Source organism: Lithobates pipiens, unplaced genomic scaffold (genome assembly GCF_037356315.1).
Source record: "Lithobates pipiens isolate NorthernLeopardFrog02 unplaced genomic scaffold, aLitPip1_a1.2 Scaffold_23, whole genome shotgun sequence".
Taxonomy (NCBI): Eukaryota; Metazoa; Chordata; class Amphibia; order Anura; family Ranidae; genus Lithobates; species Lithobates pipiens.
The window spans coordinates 234,027,406-234,049,379 of record NW_027507785.1 but is presented as its reverse complement, the minus strand read 5'-3'; the positions used below and the strand labels follow the sequence as shown (position 1 = coordinate 234,049,379).

General features: G+C 47.0%; 1 protein-coding gene across 1 annotated transcript in view; it reads right to left on the bottom strand.

Annotated features, from left to right (window-relative positions):
- The window catches only part of HFM1 (helicase for meiosis 1), a 397,375-nt gene that overhangs the window by 189,443 nt on the left and 185,958 nt on the right, over nt 1–21,974 (bottom strand). The window contains 2 exon segments of the mRNA XM_077451089.1: nt 4,274–4,354; nt 15,359–15,406. Of these exon segments, the coding sequence (XP_077307215.1) occupies nt 4,274–4,354; nt 15,359–15,406 (129 nt within the window).

Sequence of the window (21,974 nt, the reverse complement as noted above, 5' to 3'; positions counted from 1 at the left end):
GCCGTGACTCCAGTGCTGTAGGAGGTGATTTCACCACCACAGTAAAAAAAAAAAAAAAAAAAAAAAAAAAAAAAAGCATATATGCCGAAGCATGGGGGCAGCAGGGGAGGAGGAGCGATTTTGCTCCTAATGCCGCGTACATACGGTCGAAATTCCGACGGAGGGCTTGCCCGTGGAAAAGTTTGACCGTGTGTACGCGGCATAACTTTTTTGAGGGAGGATGCTCCCATGGTTTTAATGTTAACCATAATTTGCTTAGCAGGTACGCCATTCAGTTGCAGCACGGATTTATTTATCTTGACAGCAACAGCGTTTGCTCCCACTACAGTTTAAAAAAAAGAGCATATATGCCGAAGCATGGGGGCAGCAGGGGTGGAGGAGCGATTTTGCTCCTAATGCCGCGTATATACAGTCGAAATTCCGACGGAGGGCTTGCCCATGGAAAAGTTCGACCATGTTTACGCGGCATAACTTTTTTTGCGGGAGGATGCCCCCATGCTTCGGCATATATATATTTTAGGCACAGGTTGTGTTAAAAAATGTTTTATTTTTTACTGTTTTTTTTGGCATTTGCTTTGCAGGTATGGTATGGTAAGGTTTTACTGTTATACTGTAATGTTACTTTGTTTTAACTTTACCCATAATTTGCTTAGCAGGTACGCCATTCAGTTGCAGCGTGGATTTATTTATCTTGACAGCAACAGCGTTTGCTCCCACGATACATAAAGCCACGACTCCAACGCTGTAGGAGGTGATTTCACCACTACAGTTAAAAAAAAAAAGCATATATGCCGAAGCATGGGGGCAGCAGGGGCGGAGGAGCGATTTTGCTCCTAATGCTGCGTACATACGGTCGAAATTCCGACGGAGGGCTTGCCCGTGGAAAAGTTTGACCTTGTGTACGTGGCACAACTTTTTTGCGGGAGGATGCCCCCATGCTTCGGCATATATAAATGGTGCATGTATGTCCATCATTAGAAGTGGGTGGATGAAGGGAGGTATTCTAATGGTGGGCATACCCACCGATCAATCTCTTTTTTTTCGTTCAGCCAACATGACTCTCAGCAAATAGCTTGGGGTGTCTACTTTCCAAAATGGGGTCATTTGGGGGGGTTTGTGCTATTTTGGCATTTTATGGCCTTCGAAACTGTGATGGGTAGCGAGGAGTGAAATCAAAAATTTTCACCCTTAGAAATCCAAAAGGAGGTGATTGGATTTCGGGGCCCCGTACGCAGCTAGGCTCCCAAAAAGTCCCACACATGTGGTATCCCTGTACTCAGGAGAAGCAGCCAAATGTATTTTGGGGTGCAATTTCACATATAACCATGGCATGTGTGAGCAATATATAATTTAGTGACAACTTTTTGTAAAAATTATTTATTTTTTGTCATTATTCAATCCCTTGGGACAAAAAAAAATAATATTCAATGGGCTCAACATGCCCCTCAGCAAATAGCTTGGGGTGTCTACTTTACAAAATGGGGTCATTTGGGGGGGGGTTTGCGCCATCTTGGCATTTTATGGCCTTCAAAACTGTGATAGGTAGTGAGGAGTGAAATAAAAAATGAATGCCCTTAGAAATCCTGAAGGCGGTGCTTGGATTTCGGGGTCCCGTACGCGGCTAGACTCCCAAAAAGTCCCACACATGTGGTATCCCCGTACTCAGGAGAAGCAGCAGAATGTATTTTGAGGTGTAATTTCACATATGCCCATAGCATGTGTGAGCAATATATCATTTAGTGACAACTTTGAGCAAAAAAAAAAAGTTTGTAATATTCCCGCAACTTGTGGCAAAATATAAAATATTCCATGGACTCAACATGCCTCTCAGCAAATAGCTTGGGGTGTCTACTTTCCAAAATGGGGTCATTTTGGGGGGTTTTGTGCTATTTTGGCATTTTATGGTCTTCAAAACTGTAATAGGTAGTGAGGAGTGAAATCAAAAATTTTCACCCTTAGGAATCCTGAAGGTGGTGATTGGTTTTCGGGGTGCCGTGCGTGACTAGGCTCCCAAAAAGTCCCACACATGTGGTATCCCCATACTCGGGAGAAGTAGCAGAATATATTTTGGGGTGCAATTCCACATATATTTTTTTTTTGTCATTATTCAATCCCCTAGGACAAAAAAAATAAAAGAATCAATGGGCTCAACATACCCTTCAGCAATTTCCTTGGGGTGTCTACTTTCCAAAATGGGGTCATTTGGGGGGGGGGGGTTGTACTGCCCTGCAATTTTAGCACCTCAAGAAATGAGATAGGCAGTCATAAATTAAAAGCTTTGTAAATTCCAGAAAATGTACTCTAGTTTGTAGACGCTATAACTTTTGCGCAAACCAATAAATATCTGCTTATTGACATTTTTTTGTGGCTGAATACATTTTGCCCTAAATGTATGACTAAAATTTAGTTTATTCGATTTTTCTTATAACAAAAAGAAGAAAATATATATTTTTTTCAAAATTTTCAGTCTTTTTCCATTTATATCGCAAAAAATAAAAATCGCAGAGGCAATCAAATACCATCAAAAGAAAGCTTTATTTGTGGGAAGAAAAGGACGCAAATTTCGTTTGGGTACAACATTGCATGACCGCGCAATTACCAGTTAAAGCCGTGCAGTGCGAAATTGTAAAAAGACCTCTGGTCCTTAGGCTGACAATTGGTCCAGAGCTTAAGTGGTTAATAAACAAGTGTGATTTGATTGTACTTCTGTCTCTGTCTGTTTCATGGTTCCTGACAGAGATATGTTTTCAAAAATAGGTTTTTAATCATTTGGCATTACAGGGAATGCAACAAAAGATGCTGGGACAAGCAAAGATTGTCAGGAACAACCAAATCCAAAAAACACCCAAATAGATAGGAACAGCATTTAGGAATTATGGCTGGGAGATCTAACTGCTAAAATGTCCAAGCCAGGAGACTGGCCAACTAGGCCCCATCTATAACTAAAATGACAATTTTGGATGGACTGACCCATTAATGTAAAAGGATCATTTCGAGCTTATCCCCCACTAGCTTCATATATCTCTTAGAAAAGATTTTCCTGAAGTAGTTTGTATTTTTAACTCTACTTTAAAGGCAATACAGCCATTTTATTTCTTTCATCGCTGGACTCAATTATTTTTATATTCCATGACGTAAAATCTGTCAGCATTCTAAGTGTATTCTTTTGGGGGGTTTTTATGCACTAATTTACTCAAAAGATATAAAGGTTTCTATGAGATTCAGTTTGAAAGCAACCATGCAAAACTGAATAATTCGTTTGGGTACAGCTGACCTTAAAGATAACTATACATACTAATGACTTAGGACCTATTATACCCCCTCACCTGCCCCATGAATATTACAGGCCTCAGATCAGACATGATAATGTTCTAAAATTATGCTATGGATTATTTCAGGCATATCTCCTTGCGCAGGGTTCAATCACAAAGAATAATTAAGGGGCCGTCTCCTTTTAGGCTTGCACAGAGCTGGGCTCTTACATTCCATGGATGAAAAACTGTACATACGTAGTCATTCAAAGCCTGTCAGCTACAACAAGAAATGGAATGTCACTTGGCCTGGCATAAATTGTAACTTGGTAAGCTTTTGATCTGAGACCTATGCAAGCCATGTAATATTTGTAAGAAAGCCCAGGAAGCCCAACTGGCCTTACGATTGTTGAATACACAGCTATTATTTGAAGGAGAACTCCAGACAGAAAATAAATCATCAATTAAAATATAATAAAGTATGATGTAATGTGTCCCTTGTATTTGATTTTTTCCCTCTATTTTGACCTGTGGCTGTACCCGAGATTAAGGTTCTAAACAGGTTGCAACTGCATTGTTTAAATAAATTGTAGTTTGTGCAATGGTTAGTTTGTGTGAAAAATACATGGAAACAGGTTTGCCTATTTTCTTTGTGTAATAATTAAAGACAAAACTTTTTTTTTTTTAAACTGACAGGGGCTATAACCATCCCTTACTCCAGCCAAAAGGAAAAACATATAGTTCTACTTTAAACATTGTTGATGATAGCACTAATTTGAAGGAATCGACGTATTCAACACTGCGAATCCAGGAATAAACTGAAAATACCAAGTAAATTATTAAGATATAAAAATATTTTTACTAAATATGTACAGAATATTTCTGCTTTCCTGCTTACAATCATAGATTAAACATGGCTAAGCATTGCAAATTATGCCAGCCTGCAACATTTAATTTATTAAATTAGTCAATGCATTAAAAAAAAAAATAGGTAGATAATTAAAACATCTTGATATATTTACCTGTAGGCTTAAAATTAATGTCTTCATCCATTTCAATTAATCCAACAGATGATAAATCATTTAAATTTTTCAAACACAGTTCTGTTATGTATAAAATATGTATATCAATTATTAGCATAAAGCTGAGGCTTGCCATTTAAAATATTAATACAAGCGGAAGTAGGTCTAAACAGGGCAAAATATAGGGTAGATTTACATGAATTAACACCTCTTAACATTTTTGTTAAGGAATGACTACAGTTAATTTGGGGGGTTTTTCTTGTTTGAGCTTCATTTAGTTTTTACTTTCTGACACCCAGAATAGTATTGAGTCCAACTTCTGCTCATCAGAGACTCACCTGCTGTGATTTAATCCAGCTAGGCAATAAACAGTGGCTTGTATCTGGCTCAACTATTTGGGTTATCGTTGGGTGGAGTGATCTGTGTTGTGTGCCCAAGCATTCTCTTTATGCTCTCAAGCTGCTTTCACACTGCTCCATTGAAAAATTGCATCAAAAATGCGTATGCATTTTTTATGCATTTCCAATGTGTTTTCTGGTTGTCCAACTCACAGCATGCACCTGTGAATGCTGACGTATTTTCTATTAGTTTCAATGGAAAACTGCCTTTCTTGGCGTGATTTTCAAAAGCGCACCAAAGATGCAGAAAGCAGGACTTTTAAAACACAACTGAAATGAAACTGACTGGTGTGAAGGTGTTTCATAGGTTTTAAAAGGATGCATTTTTCATGCATTTTTCTTACACTTTTTTAACTGAAAAACTGATCAAAAAATGATCAGTGTGAAAGGACCCTCAGGCTTCCTGTCTACCTAAAAGGGTACTATGGAGCATGCACATGAGCCAGCAGGCTTTGGGAGTGCCCTGATTGGCCCAGCTTCATTTAAAAGGGCAACTTGTACCACTGACTGAGCAAAAAATATATATAAGGGCACCCCACAAACTTGTCAACAAATACATAAAGCAATCAAAATTTATTTCAACAATGCAAATCACAAAACATAAAATGAATTAAAATACAGAGATCATGCATTATGCCTCAACTGTAATGTCCAGAAGGACACATTAAAATACATTAATGCAAAGATCTTGCAACAGACTGGGGTAACAATTAACAGTGTGGAGGTCCTACTGTACCTCATTTCCTCAACATGTTTTAATGTGACCTGTCGACTTTCTTTAAGCAGCTGTTGATTCTGGGCACTATACAGAAAGCAGAGGTGTTGGGGGGGGGGGGGGGGGGGGGGGGTTAAAAATTGCACTGCCATGACCACAAATTAATGGGGGGGGTGCTTGTCACTGAGAGCTAATGAGGGGAGGGCAGAAGGATTAGATTTCCCTGGCAGTGACCCCCAATGTATGGAGGGTTAACAGTACTGACTACAGTGCTGGGGCCTATTGCACTCACAGACACCAATGCCAAGGGTTATTATTGCATTCACTTAACCCAATGTTGAGGGTTATTATTGCACTCACTGACACAAATTTTGGGGGTTATTATTGCATCCACTCACACCAATGTTGGGAGTTATTTTTGCACTCACCTACACCAGTGTTGGGGGTTATTATTGTGTTCATTGACATCAATGTTGGGGTTTATTAGTGTACTCACTGACACCAATGTTGGTAATGATAATTATGGTCTCTGATAGACATGAGTGATTCGGTTCATTCAGATTCATTTTTCGGACAAAAATTAAATTTTCAGAGATTCAGATGTATTTGAATTTCTGAATGGACAACAAATCTGAAAAAACGTCATATGGAAAATAACAAATGCATTTGTTAATTCATTTCATTTGGATGTCAAATTTTAAAATTTGTTTAATAATCCAAATTGATTGTGAACAGCTGGTTGTTAAGGAGCGGGCAACCGTCACATTCTTAACAACCATGACCCATCTGCTTTCAGTGGGATTCCCTGCTGACAGCAGAATGTAAACAAAATAAGCAGGTCTGATATGGATTTTGAAGGGAATCCCACGCTAATATTTCATTAAAAATGCATGGGGCTTAGCCTACGGAGCATCTGGATGAGGTGGCGGACTCCCCGTGCACCAGCTGGTAAGGGAAAGAAGTTGAAATTCCCCCCGATCTTGGAGCAAGAGCCGTCACCTCCGGCCGAGCACATGGCCACGCGCTCCAGACGCCGCACTGATATGGCCTCCCAGACCCCCCCCGTGGATCCCCCTGACTCCAGGCTGCCCTGGCTGGCTGAGGTGATGGCTGCAATAGCGACCTGCCAGTCGACCCTTACCGCCAAAATAGAGGAGGTGCAGCTGGATGTAAGCCTCATACGGCAGGACATTGACCAGCTTCGCTCCAGAGTGTCAGAGACGGAACACCGCATATCACGCGTGGAGGATGATTCTATGGAGCACACGGCGTCCCTTCGCACCCTCCATACTAAAGGGAGGGCCTTGGAGTTTAGGGCGGAGGACGTCGAGAACAGGAACAGAAGGAACAACCTCAGGATTATTGGCCTGCCGGAGGGGGCTGAAGGCATTGATCCGACGACCTTTGTGGAAACTATTCCCTTCTTCCTGGCGCGCGCTTCTCGCCTCATTATATGGCTGAGAGGGCCCATCGCATTCCGCCGAAGCCGAATCCCCCAGGAGCCCCGCCTAGGACCCTCATCCTCCAGCTGCTCAACTTTAGGGACAGAGACGAGGTCCTCTGAGCATCCAGACAGCAGGGAGAACTCCGTTACCAAAACGCTAAACTGATATTTCCGGATTACTCTGTAGAAACTCAGAGGCTACGTAAGTCTTTTGACCAAGTCAAGGGGGCCCTGAAAGCCCACAACATTAAAAACAGCGTGCTTTTCCCCGCCCGGCTGCAGGTCCAAGACAGGGAGTCCACGCAATTCTTCCTCTCGCCTAAGGAAGCGTCCGACTGGCTGGATACCCTGCAGCCCTACCGCTGACTGAGCTAACTATGAGCACTGTATCCAATATAGAATTTTGGGACACCCAATCGCGGTGAGACAGGCCACTCTGCTGTTTAGGGGTTGCAGCCCCGTTGTTTGCGGACCCCATCCTTTATTGCTGTGGGGTCCATTGCCACATCGGCCTATGGTCCTGAACCCTGTACCATCTACTACCCCCACATGCCTTTGACACCCGGCGGAGGAGCACACTGTGGAGAGTGGAAAGGCTCAGACGGATACCCCTGGATGCTTTCCGGTGGGCTCCGGCTCGCCTCTTGCACGGGTCCCCCCTTTGCAGCCAGTGTGCTGAGTTGGGACTTGGAGATGAAAGCCCTTCCCAGTTTTGGGGGACAGGGTGGGGTGGGGGGGGGAATTTGCTGCCCCTTAAGGGCTGTTATGGGTTTGACTTGTGTTTTTGTTTATTCACTGTTCTCTTTTATTAAGTTTGGATGTTTTATTGAATGTGCTTTGCATTGCTTCCTGAGTAAACTAACCTCACATGCAGAACTGAGGCTCACAGAGGCTCCGCTCCGGGTCCATACGCCTTTCTCCAGCGAGTTTGAGTCCAGATTACCCTGCACTTCCCATGCTGCCTGGTCAACATGGCTGCTCTTAAAATAATGTCCTGGAACACCAGGGGCCTCAACTCCCCAGTTAAGAGGTCACTGGTCTTCCAGTTTATAAGGTCCCACGGCCCCCAAATATGCATCCTCCAGGAGACTCATTTGGTGGGTAGCAGGACTCTGGCACTTAAAAAGCCGTGTGTGGGCAGCCATTACCACTCCACCTTTGCCAGAGGGGTGAGCATACTGGTGGCTAAATCATTGCCCTTTAAGCTTCTGGACATGGCGCTGGACCCGGACGGTAGATATATTATTCTTCACGCGAGGATCCTCTTGCAAACATGGTCCATAGTGGGTCTGTACCTGCCTCCTCCTGCTTCACTGAAGTTGCTGAATAGGATAACAGCTAAACTAGCCGATTTTGCCTTGAATCCCATGGTACTGTTGGGTGACTTTAACATAGCCCCCGAACCTAGTGTTGATAGACTGACGGCTGCGGGTCCTGGTCGTTTAGCCTGGGCTGAAACATACGGTTTAACTGATGTCTGGAGATGGAGACACCCTCAGACTTGGGCCTACACCTGCCACTCTGCAACACATGGTTTCTTCTCCTGCATTGATCTAGTTTTTGCCGGTCAATCGGTTTTGCTCAGGGTACACAATGTCCAGATACTGCCCAGCGGAATATCGGACCATGCCCCTTTACTAGTGAGTATAGGTGATCCGGGCTCCCCGGCTAAACTTTGGAGGCTCTCAAGGTTTTGGATCTCAGACCAGGATGTAGATTCCCAGTTTGCTTGGTGATGGACGGTTACTGGGCTAATAATCAGGGGACTGCAGACTGTGTGGGATACCTTCAAGGCATTTACGAGGGGACAATACCGATCCATTATAGCCGGAGTTAGGAGGGAGAGACGCTCCGCCTTGATAGCAGCCGTGAATGCGGCTGCGGCACAGGAGGAGCTCTATATTAGGTCCCGGGACCCCCGACACTACACTAGACTGCAAGCCCTGACTAGAGAAGTCCTCTCTTAGGACCTCCCTGACCCAGAAGAAGCTTCTCGCACAATCTCAGCGTATTTTTGAACAGGGAGAGAGGTCTGGCAGACTGCTGGCGTGGCTCTCTAGAGAGCAATCGGGGAGCACTAGTATCCCCCATATCCTTGGCCCTAATGGGGACCTCCTCTACACATCGGAAGAAATTAATCACTGCTTTACCACATACTATCAAGGGCTTTACACCTCGCAGGTGACTTTTAGTGATGCAGACCTAAATTCTTACCTAGCAGAGGTTGACGGACAAATACAGGTCACTGTTAGACAGTCCCATCACCCTAGACGAAACGCTCAGAGCACTTAAATCTTTGCAACCGGGCAAAACCCCCGGCCCTGACGGTATTCCAGTAGAGCTGTATAAGCAATACTCTGATGTCCTGGCCGGTAGGCTCCATGCCATGCTGCTTGCGACAGAGGACACATGATTGCTCCCACCCTCCAAGGGGGAAGTGGTCATTGTTGTAATTCCGAAGCCGGGGAAGGATCCCTCCCTATGCCCCTCGTATAGACCAATCTCGCTTTTAAACGTTGATATTGGCTAAAATTCTGGCAAATAGACTTAGCAGGGTCATAGGGTCATAACGCGCTGGTACACCCCGACCAAACGGGTTTCATGACGGGCAGGGGCGCAGATATCAATATTAGAAGGTTTTTTGCCCATATAGCTAGGGCGGTTGCGGAGGGGGAATCGTTGGTGGCCTCGCTCGACGCCGAGAAGGTCTTCGACTCAGTTGAGTCGAGGTACTTATGACAGACCCTGACTAAATTCGGTTTTGGTCATAGGTATATTTCTTCTGTCAAGATACTTTATACTTCCCCCACCCCCCGGCCAGGGTGTACACTAACGCTTCCCTCTCCGAATCCTTTCTGCTTAGTCGAGGCACGATAAAGGGATGTCCTCTGTCCCCGGGCCTTTTCGCCTTGGCCATAGAGCCCCTGGAAAATTTCTCTGTATGCAGATGACGCCCTGTTATACCTTGCGTTCTGACCCTGTTTTATCGTTTTAGCACTTTTTCGGGTATGCGCATTAATTGGGACAAGTTTGAACTTTTCTCACTCCACCCTTCCATCCACAGGCCAAATTTACACACACACCTTAAATGGGCGGATGAGATTAAATATTTGGGGATCAAGGTTACTACAGACCTGGGTGAGTATGCTGCTTGGAACCTCCAGCCGCTTATGCAGCAGGTCTCCACCAAATGTGCAGCCTGGCATTCACTCCCCCTCACACCGGTAGGCAGAGTTAACCATCTGAAAATGATGTTATTGCCCAAATTCCTGTATTTCTTCCGTAACACCCCGATCCATATACCCAGGGCTTTCTTCAGGAGACTGGAGGGGCAGTTGGGATCATTTGTCTGGGCGGGGAGACCACCTAGGGTGGTGAAACGAATACTCTATCTGCCCCTTTCCAGTGGAGGATTGGCGCTCCCTAATTTCCAAATCTACTACTGGGCAGCAGTTTTGGTTACAGTTAGATGGTGGTTCTCCCAGCACAGGCAGAATCCGGCTGTTACATTGAAAGCGGCAATCATGGGGTCCTATGCAGCTCTCAGCAACCTCCCATTTAGGGGGGAAAAAGCTGACACCTCCGTAACGATCCCCATGAAAACCACTATCAGGGCCTGGAGGGAGGCTAGGGAAATTTATGTGAAGCCCTTCCACATGTCCCCCCACATGCCTCCTCTCTTGCCCCATTTTGGTTCCCTGCCGGATCCCTCGGTGTGGGCCAAAGTGGGGATAAAGACGATACAACACATAGTTAGAAATGGTACTCTCATGTCCTTCCAGGATATGAGGTCCCTATACTCGCTGCCAGCGAAGTGGATGTTTCGCTACTGACAATTGAATCATGCCTTTAAGGCCCAGTTCCCGGAGGCAATAACTTTACAGTCGGACACGGTGGAGAGGCTCCTGACCTCTACGGCGATGGGTAAGCCCCTCTCTTCCCTTTATATGTACTGGACTGTGGCCCATGACACCAAGCTGACCCGTTCCTTTGATAAATGGAAACTGGACATTCCTACGCTAGAGGGCGAACAATGGGAGAAGTGTGTATCCGCGTATATCCCGACAATGATTGCGGCTAGGGATAGGCTCATACAGCTCAAGTTCTTCCATAGGGCTTACTTCACCCCCCAAAGGCTGGCTCGGATATTCCCCCAAAGAGATCCACTGTGTCCCAGGTGCAGGGATGAGGTTGGCTCCTTCTGGCACATGGTCTGGACTTGTCCTAAGATCCGGCCCTATTGGCAGCAGATAGTCGACGTGCTCAGTGAGGTGTCCGGTGCCCAGGTCCCGCCCAACCCCCTGGTTCTCCTTCTGAGTCATATGAAGGAGATCCAGGGGGACAGATAGACAAAAACAGTTTAGTGTTTCTCCTTGTTCTATGCCAGAAGAGAAATTCTTCTCAAATGGAAATTGGTGGAACCACCTCGGAGGGAGACCTGGAGCCGTACAATAAATGCTGTGCTGCCGCTATACAGACTCACCTATGAAAGCAGACAATGCCCCGCTAAATTTGACAAAATATGGTCCAACTGGATTGACGCTAATGGCTGAACCTCACTAGAACTTATTCCTGGGATCACCCTCAGATAGATAAACTGAGGCGCTGGATTTGTGCCCCCCCCCCATCACCCCCAGTGGATGACCCACTCTTCACTTGCTTAGGTGGGGAATTTGGACCAGGCTACCCTTGGGTTTCCACGGTTTGAGCACATAGGCTACTTACAGCGGATAACATTGTCTGCTTTGGTGGGAGGGGAGGATGAGGGTAGAAGCATCGGGGAGTGATGGGTTTAAGTACTGCGGCTGGAGATTGGAGATAGAAAAGGAATTATGATCTGTTCATGTAAATCTCTGTAACCTTTTTTTTTTTCTTTTTTTCTGCACCTGAAACTGTACTGCTGTTTTGTCTTTCAATAAAACATCTCTGTTAAAAAAAAAAAAAAATGCATGGGGCCCCAAAAAAAGCTATACAATCCACCCATCTGTGTGCTAGTCCGCCAGACTTTTCAAATGAATGGACTTGAACATACACACACGAAGTAAAGTCTGTTCATTTTGAACGTGACTCCAGGTAGACGAGACTAGCGAAGGAAGTCAATGTCGCCGCTTCCATCGGTGAGATTGACACCTCGCGAGCCCCGCCGCCTAGTATGGGTTTTAAGGGTAACCCCTACACCGAAAAAACGTTGTGGGGGTCCCCCCAAAGTCCATACCAGACCCTTATCCGAGCATGCAGCCCAGCCATTCAGGAAAGGGGGTGGGGACGAGGGAGCGCCCCCCCCCCCCCTCCTGAACCGTATCAGGCAGCGTCCCCCCACCCCAAAGCACCTTGTCCCCATGTTGATGAGGACAAGGGCCTCTTCCCGACAACCCTGGAAGAAGATAGCAGAGGCCTGGCAGAAGAACTGAAGAGCGGGATAAGACCCCCAAAGTTGGAAAAAGACCCCCCGACCGCGGCGACGACGAAGGAGAAAGCCAGGCTCCTCCATTAGCAAAAGAGCGACAAAAGAGCAGAAGATAGAGGAGGAGTCCAGCCAGAAGACCCCCGAAGTCGGAAGAAGACCCCCGGAGCTGTCTAATAAACTACTTGAAAAAACCTAAAAACTAAAAACCTGTGTTGTGTTTTTTTTATTGACACTTTTCCCCCCAGGTGAATGGGTAGGGGTACGATGTACCCCATACTCATTCACATAGGGTGGGGGGCCAGAATCTGGAGGACCCCTTATTAAAGGGGGCTCCCGGATTCTGATAAGCCCCCTGCCCGCAGACCCTGGCAACCAATGGCCAGGGTTGACGGGAAGAGGCCCTTGTCCTCATCAACATGGGGACAAGGTGCTTTGGTGTGTGGGGGCTGCAGGGCCCCACCTTCCCCAAAGCACCCACCATGTTGAGGGCACGCGGTCTGGTACGGTTCAGGAGGTGGGGCGCCCCCACCCCCTTTCCTGCCTGGCCTGAGTGCTCGCATAAAGGTCTGGTATGGACTGTGGGGGGACCCCCATGGCGTTTTTTCGGCGTAGGGGTTGCTCTTAAAACCCATACCAGGCAGCGGGGCTAGCAAGGTGTCAATCTCGCCCGATGAAGACGGCGACATTGACTTCTTTCACTAGTCCCGTCGTACCTCAAGTCACGTTCAAAATGAATGGTCTTTACTCCGTGTGTGGGCTAGTCCATTCATTTGAAAAGTCCGGCGGACTTCTGCCGCCGGAAAAGTCAGTTCGTGTGTGGGCAAGTCCGCTCGTTCGGAAAGTCCAGCGGACCTCCGCTGGAAAGTCTGCCGATTGTCCGCCGGATAGTCTGATAGTGTGTACGCGCCATTACTGACATCAGTGCTGAGGGTTATTAGGTCCCCTGACATCAATGCTGGGGGTTATTATTGTTTCCACTGACACCAATCCTGTGGGTTATTACTGTATCCATTGACACCAATGCTGGTGTTATTGTACTCCTGCACTTTTTTTGTAGCATATCACAAAGCACACTTAAAAATTTGAAGGATCAACAATTTTGGGCACTGAGGTGTGAAAATGCGCTGCTATTGTGTGGACCTCTAGAGTTGTTGGAGGTCACATTTGAGGCCCCCTATGATTTTCAGGTTGACCACCACTGGTTTCGATTTACCACTCTGGTTACTCAGACAGCAACCTTTAGCTACACTCCCTGGCTACAAAATTGTGTAATGTCTGTAACTCCAACTTACCCCATTTAGCTGCCAACTGCCACCAGCAAGGTCATTCCAGGGACCATACACGTTGTGAGTACCATCTTAAAATCTCAACACCTGAGGCCCTGGGGAAGACCAGTTCTCAGAAGGCACTCTCAGAAACTCCATATTAGGAAGATTGTTCTACCATTCTACTCACGGCTCTCACTTATTTCACAAGGCAAAAACCCATGTCCATCTAATATTAACTATGAGAATTTGCTAACACACTGGAAAAAATTATCACAAATCAGGGGACAAACAATAACAGAAGAAAAACGTATTTTGCTATCCCATTTTGTAGAGGAGAGCCAGAAAGGTGAAGACAGATCATGTTTATAGCAGGTCTGCATATAACCACAAAAGCAATAAACATTTACTGCCCTCAGCATCTATAGGACTGGTAACTGCCTTTATCTTTATCATATGGGAAGTCAGTGAGCATATTTTAGACATTGCAATCCTACAGAAACATACAGGTACTATACAGTAGAGGTCTACTGTTTATCCAAATCCCTTTAAAAGCAAATACTGCAGCTGCTGACTTTTAAAATAGTGACACTTACCTGTCCAGCGCGCCCGCGATGTCGGCACCCGAAGCCGATCTCTCGATCGTCTCTCGGGTGCTGCCGCCGCCATCTTGGGTATGGGAATCAGGAAGTGGAGCCTTTCGGCTTCATTTCCCGGTTCCCTATTGCGCATGCGCGAGTCGCGCTGCGCAATAAGGATGGACCCGCTGCCTCTGGGATCTGTGTGTTTCCCAGCAGGCAGCGGGGGACTTTCGGAAAGCGGCGTAATCTACGCCCCTTTCCGCAGAGAGCTATCCCGGAAGTGGGTGCAGATACCTGTACTGTACAGGTACCTGCACCCCCCCTCCCCCCTGAAAGGTGCCAATTGTGGCGCCGGAGGGGGGGAGGGTTCCGATGAGCGGAAGGTCTACTTTAGGGTGGACCTCCGCTTTAACAGAGAATTATCATGCCTTCTAATTATTCCACCTAAGTGAACTGAATCTCAGCTACAAAAGGAGCAAGAACAGCTGCAATAAAGGCAAATATAGGAAAATATAGGTACAATCTATTTTGATCCAAATGTGGTCAATATTTATTGGTATAGGCCTTATAAATATTTTTTTTGCTTGAGGTGGTGCTTTAATATTATTTGCATTGTTCACACCTCTGCTCCTAGTAAACATCTTCCATATACAGTTTCATCTCACTTTTATAGACTAAAAATAGCACACACACATGCTTAAATTATTTCAAATTGATCATTGCTTTGTTACTGATATCATAGATTTCAAGCTAGACAATTTTATACTCCAATATTAAACTATCATTATGAGTAAAACAATCATTAATTCTGCATAATAAGTTTGTGTAGCTTGTATCAGAATGCAGGTAAGCCTGGATTCACGCACAATTTGAAACCCACATTTCAGTTCCGACTTCCGGAGCGATTTCAGAGACATCTGTGCGGAGATGTCTATTGAAATCACCCCTGCAGTCGCCAAAAGTAGTGCAAGAACTACTTTTGGGAATCGGTACAGCGTTGCACTTATTTGGACGGTGGCATTGCTGGCAATAGGCGGCGATTTGACATGTCAAATCGTATGTCAAAACGGTCCTATGTGAACGTGGGCTAAAACCACATTCTGTGCAAATTATGTAGGTTGAGATCCACGCTAGAATAACTGTGTTAAATGGATTCTCCGTCTTATCTGTTAAACATGTTGAAGGATTATTATTATTAACGATTTATATAGCGCCAACCGTTTACACAGCGCTTTGCAAAAAAAAAATATATCAGGAAACCGCTATTTCTCTTACCTTGCAATTTAGCTTCAATCCCTTCTTTACCTAAACCTCTTTGGAAACCTACAAAATAATAATAATATTAGCAACTTCCAAGTCTAAGGGATAGAAACAAACAAAAAAAATTACCAGCAAACCTGGGGAATGTACATGTGCATCTATTCATGTATTGATTCACTATTGATTCTCATTATGTTTAAACAGCAACCAGTAACAAAGGCTGCTGAGTAAGAAAGCCAAGTGTGTACTGCTGGCGAGACCATTATTAAAGTGCACCAGTTGCCCGCATGACCAGATTTATATGTGTGAGTGCGTGTATATATATATATATATATATATATATATATATATATATATAAAAAACAAACATACACATACATACATATATATATACATACATATATACACACACACGCATTATATATATATATATTTCCTGTCACATCATGGCAGCATACTCTGGGTTGTGACTCCGCCCCTCACAACCTGATAGGACCACATAGCTATAAGATGACGATACGCCACCCCCGGTATTCTGTTACTTTTTCTCACCTGTTGGGACCGCACGGATCATCACCCTCTTACCGCTTCGCCCCAGCCAGGTTCTAGCCTCTCCTGGGTGGAAGTCCTTACCGGTACAGCCTCTAAAGGAAGCTAAATGGAAGGAACCCCACTCTGGTGATCTCAGGGGTATGAATACTTTTTCTCTGCAGCCTTGCAACAGGACAAGAGCATTGCCTCTACAGCCACTGGAAGTAAGCCTTAAATAGGCTGAAGGCATACAATAAAAACTTTATCTGTAAGCCTTAAATAGGCTTAGTACCTGCGGTGGTCTCCGGCTATTCCTCCTCTCGGTATCATTCTGTCCTCCGTTATCTGCTTCCTTAGATGCCAAAGTAATTTCTTGCCTCATTAATTTGTTTTTTTCTAAGTTTTTTACAACTCTCTGCTGGCCTCTATAGTCCCACAGAGTGTCTGTGCTGTCTCCTGGGCGTTCTGCCGATCTGCACATGCTCAGTGTACAGTTTGGGCGTCCTGTGGCTCTCTTTCCAATTTCCAAAATGGCGCCGGCCGCCGCGCGGCGCTACTGCGCTTGCGCGAGCGGGTCGTGACCCTGGCACTAATTTTAAAAGGGGAAATGTCCTTTTTTCGCTGCTAATGCCTTTTTTTGTGTTAGCTAACTTTCTTTGACTGCTGCATCTGTGAATATCTGCCCCAGTGTTACCTCTCTGCCTTGGTAAGTATCTTCCCCTTTCCTTCTCTTTATTCTCTCCGTCTTTCTCTGCCTGTGGCTTTATCCTCCTTCCCCCTTTGTATTACCTGTCTCCTTAGGCTTCCTCTGTTCCTTATCTATGGAGACCACTGCTCCAGCAGATCCCCGGCAGCCTAATAGGTAAGAGGGGAGGAGTTTGGTAAGTAGAGAAGATCGAAAAAGAGAGCAGGACACCACTAATGCTACCTAAATGGTTAGCCCCATCAGGTCCACAAGATCATCTGGATCAGGACGCAGAGATTCCTCTCACAGAAGAAGCCTCTCTGGCCATAGGTGGAGCCGCTCGGGCGGAAGAAGTAGCTCAGGGAAAGGGAGTCGCAGGAGAAGTCACTCCAGGTCTCGATCAAGACGCAGCCACTCCTGCCGAAGATCCCCTAACCAGAAGTGTCATTCGCCAGCACGCCACTCCCGTCCATCCGAAAATGCCTGCTGGGTATGCAGGGCCTTAGCCCTTCCAGACAAATTAGCATGCCACAGATGCTTTGAGGAAGCCACCAGGGAGAAAGGGCAAGAACACAGAGAGCTCACGGATTCCGCTGCCCCACGTATTGTTCCAGACACGGAATTATCTCTACGGGGTGCTTCGCCGACCCCCCCCCCCCCCCCCAAGTACATCCAGAGAGCATGATTCCCCTTCAGATGAGGAAGAACTAGAGGCATCAGCAGGCTTTGACTTCTCCTTAATAGACTTGTTAAGTCAGTGAAGGAGGCCATCAACTGGGAGGAACCCCAGGAGGCCCAACAAAAACTGAGAAAATATTTCCCGAATCTGAAAAGGGAAACCGAAGCCGTCCCCTTCATTGATGAGCTAGAGGAGCTTATCAAGGACGAGGGGCAGAGACTCGAGAGAACAGCAAGTCTTAACAACCGGCTTGCCAAGTTATACCCCCTAAAAGAGCCTAAAATTAAATCTCTCGTTTCTACGCCAGTTGTCGATGCATCACTCATGCATCTGGCCAGGCACGTTACGCTCCCTATCGAGGACACCGTGTCATTCAAGGACATCCTAGATAGGAAGATCGATACAGATCTCAAGAGAGCTTACCTAGCAGCAGGAGGCGCATGCAGGCCGGCCATGGTACTTGCAGCTGTGGGTAAGGCTATTGCCAGTTGGTCAGCAAGCACAGAAAAGCTTGTGCCCTGCAGGAGCTGAGCCTTGCAGAGGATTTTGTGGCAGAGGCGTCTGTGGATGCAATTAAGTTTGCATCCAGAGCGATGTTGTCCTTGGTGATGGCCAGACGAGCTCTCTGGCTAAAACCCTGGGCAGCAGACCCTGCTTCCAAGTCCAATTGGTGCCGTATCCCGTATGATGGCGAGAACCTTTTTGGCGCCAAATTGGGCTCTGCCATTTCAAAAGTTACTGGTGGGAAATCAGGACTTATCCCCTCGAATAGGAAGCCAAAGCTTCAGAGGACTCCTCCCTTTTTTTTTTGGGGAAAATCTGTTTATTGAGTTTTAAACCATTGAACAAAAAACAAACAAAAAACAAACAACAAACATTGGTCACGACTAGAGTGGACTTCGGTATCTACAAAGACATGAGAAGAGGCAAACAGTTACGTGCATCATAACAGTGGGCCAGAGACCTCATAATGGTTCCCGCAGGTGGCATTTGTGGGCAGGATGATGTCAGTGGGCCCAGAGCATCCATCACCAAAATACAATTACATTCACAATGGCATGTTCCTATTTTTGGAGGAAAATATCAGGTTAAGAAGGGTGCAAGTCAGAGGCTGTGGAGGGATCTGCCAGCCATTTGGACCAAACCTTATCATATTTGCGGGGGCAACCCCTATTAGAGTAACAATCCTTGTACAGGGGCAGGCTACTGTTAACTAGTTGTTTCCACAAAGATAGAGGAGGAGGAGTGGGCTTACGCCAGCTAAGGGCTATGGCTTTGCGGGCATAAAAGAGGAGCAGTCCGACCAGAGTGCGGCTAGCCACAGTGGGAACTAGTTCCTCCACCAGGCCCAGTATACATATTGCCATGGAGGGTTGGAGCGATATGGTGGTGACCTGTGAGATGACCTGTAGTATCTCTTTCCAATAGTCAACAATGGGTGGGCAGGTCCAAAAAATGTGGGTGAAATCCCCTGGTATCTCTCCACATCGCCAGCAGCCGGGGGGGGAGGCGGGGTTCATTTTGTGCAGCCTATGCGGGGTGAAATATGCACGGTGGACCATTTTAAATTGTATTAGGCGGTCTCTCAGGGAGACCAGGGATCTAAAAGGGAAGTCCCATACGTCGTCCCAGTCATCATTATCAAAGTCAGGTATGTCGTGTAGCCACTTGTTCCTAAGTTTTTCCAGAGAGGGGAGGGAAGTCAGCACCAAATGAGAGTAGAGGCGAGAGGTGGGCTTTTGTGCGCATCCAGACCTGAGGAGGTCCTCCAGGGTGGATTGGATGATCTGGATCGGGGGGTTGGAGAATTGATGACTGAAGGCGTGGGAAAGTTGAAGGTATCTAAAAAAATAACTCTGAGGGGTGTTGAAATCGGAGATCAGTTTAGGAAATGGGGCCAGAGATTGATTGGAGATCACCTGGACCACCTTTTTAATGTTGAATTTAGTCCAAGCGTGTGGCTCAGGCAAATTGTAAAAATGCTCTAAGGTGGGGTTTAACCACAAGGGGGCAGCCGGGGAAATTGCATTTTTAGGATACTTCTCAAGTTGAAGTCCCACCCTCCAAGCACGAAGTGTAGTGCGCATGGAGGGGGTCAACTGGTACGGGGCTTTTGGGCCACGAAAAAGTAAAAATTGTAGCGCCTCCAACGACTTCACCACGGCCGCCTCGACCAAGGTGGCGGGGTTTGTCGTATCTGGAGTGAGCCACCAGGCCGCAGTGACTAGTTGGGTGGCCAGGAAATATTTATGTAGGTCAGGACACGCCAGCCCCCCCTGGGAGGTTGGGCGTACCAGTGTGGACCAACTGTATCTGGGGGACTGGGTCCCCCAGACAAAGGAGGCGAAGAGACTATGTAGTCTTGTGAAAAAGGACTTAGGAATCCAATGTGGAGATTGGCGAAGCAAGTAGGTAAATTTGGGCAGGATTTTCATTTTTAACAGATTTATCCGGCCTAGCAGTGATAAGGGTAAGGACTCCCACGCCCTCAGTCGCAGTCGCGTCTCGTGGACTACTGGGGACAGATTGAGGGGCAAGAAGTCCGAAGCCTGCCTCGAGACCACCACCCCAAGGTATTTGAAGCTATCTACCCACTGTAAAGGTATATTGGGGGCGGCGGCGGTGCGTGCAGCGGGATCTATAGGAAACAGAAGTGACTTGGACCAATTAACTCTAAGACCCGTAACAGTGGAGAATGAGTTTAGAATCTGCAACGCCCCTGTGAGTGAGGAGTCTGCATCGTTGAGGAAGAGCAGGAGGTCGTCCGCATACAGGGCAACCCTCTCCTCCAGCCAGCCAACGCGCAGGCCCCTAATGTGTGGGGAGGTGCGTAGAGCCTCCGCCAGGGGTTCCATGGCAATGGCGAAAAGGGCCGGAGAGAGAGGGCAGCCCTGCCGCGTGCCTCTGGAGAGAGGGAAGGGCTGTGACAGACCCCCCCCCAACCTAATGGCCGACGTGGGGTGGCGGTAAAGTGTCTGTAACCACCCAATAAAAAGCAAGGGGAATCCCATTCTGCGGAGAACCTCCCACAGAAAGGGCCACTCCACAGTGTCAAAGGCCTTTTCTATATCTAGGGAGGCCACCACCCGGGAACCCTCGTTGAGGTGTTGAGCATGAATGTTGGTAAATAAACGTCGTAGATTGACATCTGTAGCTCTGTTAGCCATAAAACCAGTTTGGTCAGTCTCTATTACAGATGGCAATAGGGGCTGCAATCTCATAGTGAGCAGTTTGGTAAGAATTTTGAAATCCGTGTTAAGTAGGGCTATAGGCCTATAGGAGGCGCATGATGTTGGGTCCTTAGGGGCTTTGTGAATCAGTATTATGTGTGCATGACTCATGGAGTTGGGGAGAGCGCCATCTGTCAGACAGTGAGAGTAGAGCTGGGCCAGTTTGGGGGCAAGTAGGTCCCCGTGAGTTTTATAGAATTCTATGGGGAGTCCGTCCGGGCCTGGGGATTTACCAGCAGGAAACGACCTGATGACCTTCAGGACCTCCTCCGGGGTAATCGGTCTCACCAAAGTTTCCCTCTCGGTGTCTGAGAGCCAGCCAAGTGCCAGGGGGTCCAGCCAAGGTGCTAGGTCCTGTGGCCTGAAGTCTGAGGGCAGTACTGAGGTGTAGAGGGAGCTATAGTATTGCCGAAATACATCCAATATGTCAGGAAGGGAAGAGACCGAGTCGCCCGAAGGAGACGTTATATTGGGTACCACCGTCAGGGGTAGGTCATGCTGTGCTAACATCGCCAGGAGACGACCGTTCCGGTCCCCCTGTTCAAAAAAACTTTGCTTGTTATGATAGAGATCCAGTCTGGTAAGTTCTGCTAGATGGAGATGTAGTTCCCGTCTTGTCGCGTTAAGGGCGTCAAAGCTAGCGTCAGTGGGGTCAGCCGCATAGGCCTCAGTCTGGGTATTTACCGCGTTCTGTAGCTCAGTTGTGGTGGCGGCTTGTTCCCTACGGATACCAGCTATTGAGGATATATACTGACCTCTAGTGAAAGCCTTGAAGGCATCCCAGGTAATCTGTGGGGAGGAGGAACCTGAATTCAATTCCCAGTAGTCTGTAAGGAGAGGCGGGATAGTGACAGTCAAGTCAGTGTGGGAGAGCCAATGGGTTCCCAGGCGCCAGAGGGCAGAGGACCGGGAGGCAGGGGAGCGGAGAGTAAGGAGGAGAGGACAGTGGTCTGACAACCCACTAGGTAGGTATGTAGCGTCCAGCACGTCTGACATCAGGAGCGGATTGGCAAAAGCTAGGTCAATACGTGAGGATGTTTTGTAGGTGGCGGAAAAGCAGGAGTAGGCCCTGGTCGAGGGGTGTTTCCACCTCCAGACCTCGGCCACCCCCATTGCCTGCGCCCATGAGGACAGGTCCGGGGAGTGTTGTCTAGGGGGGACCGGCCTGTCCAAACCTGGAGCTAGAATGGCATTAAAATCCCCCATAAGTAACAACCGGGCGGGGCAGTACGGGGTAACCCGTTCTAGGATAGTATACAGGGTGGATGTGGAGAAGGGAGGGGGAATGTATACATTTACCACAATATATCTCGTGCCCCAAACAGTGAAAACCACTATCACGTATTTGCCCTGGGGGTCGGTGTGAATCTGTTCCACAACGCATGGAAAGGATTTACTGACCAACACCGAGACCCCTCTGGCATAGGTGGAGTAAGAGGCATGGAAGGCTCTCTGGATCCACGGCTTCCTCAGAGCCAGTAGCCTGCTGCCCACAAGGTGCGTCTC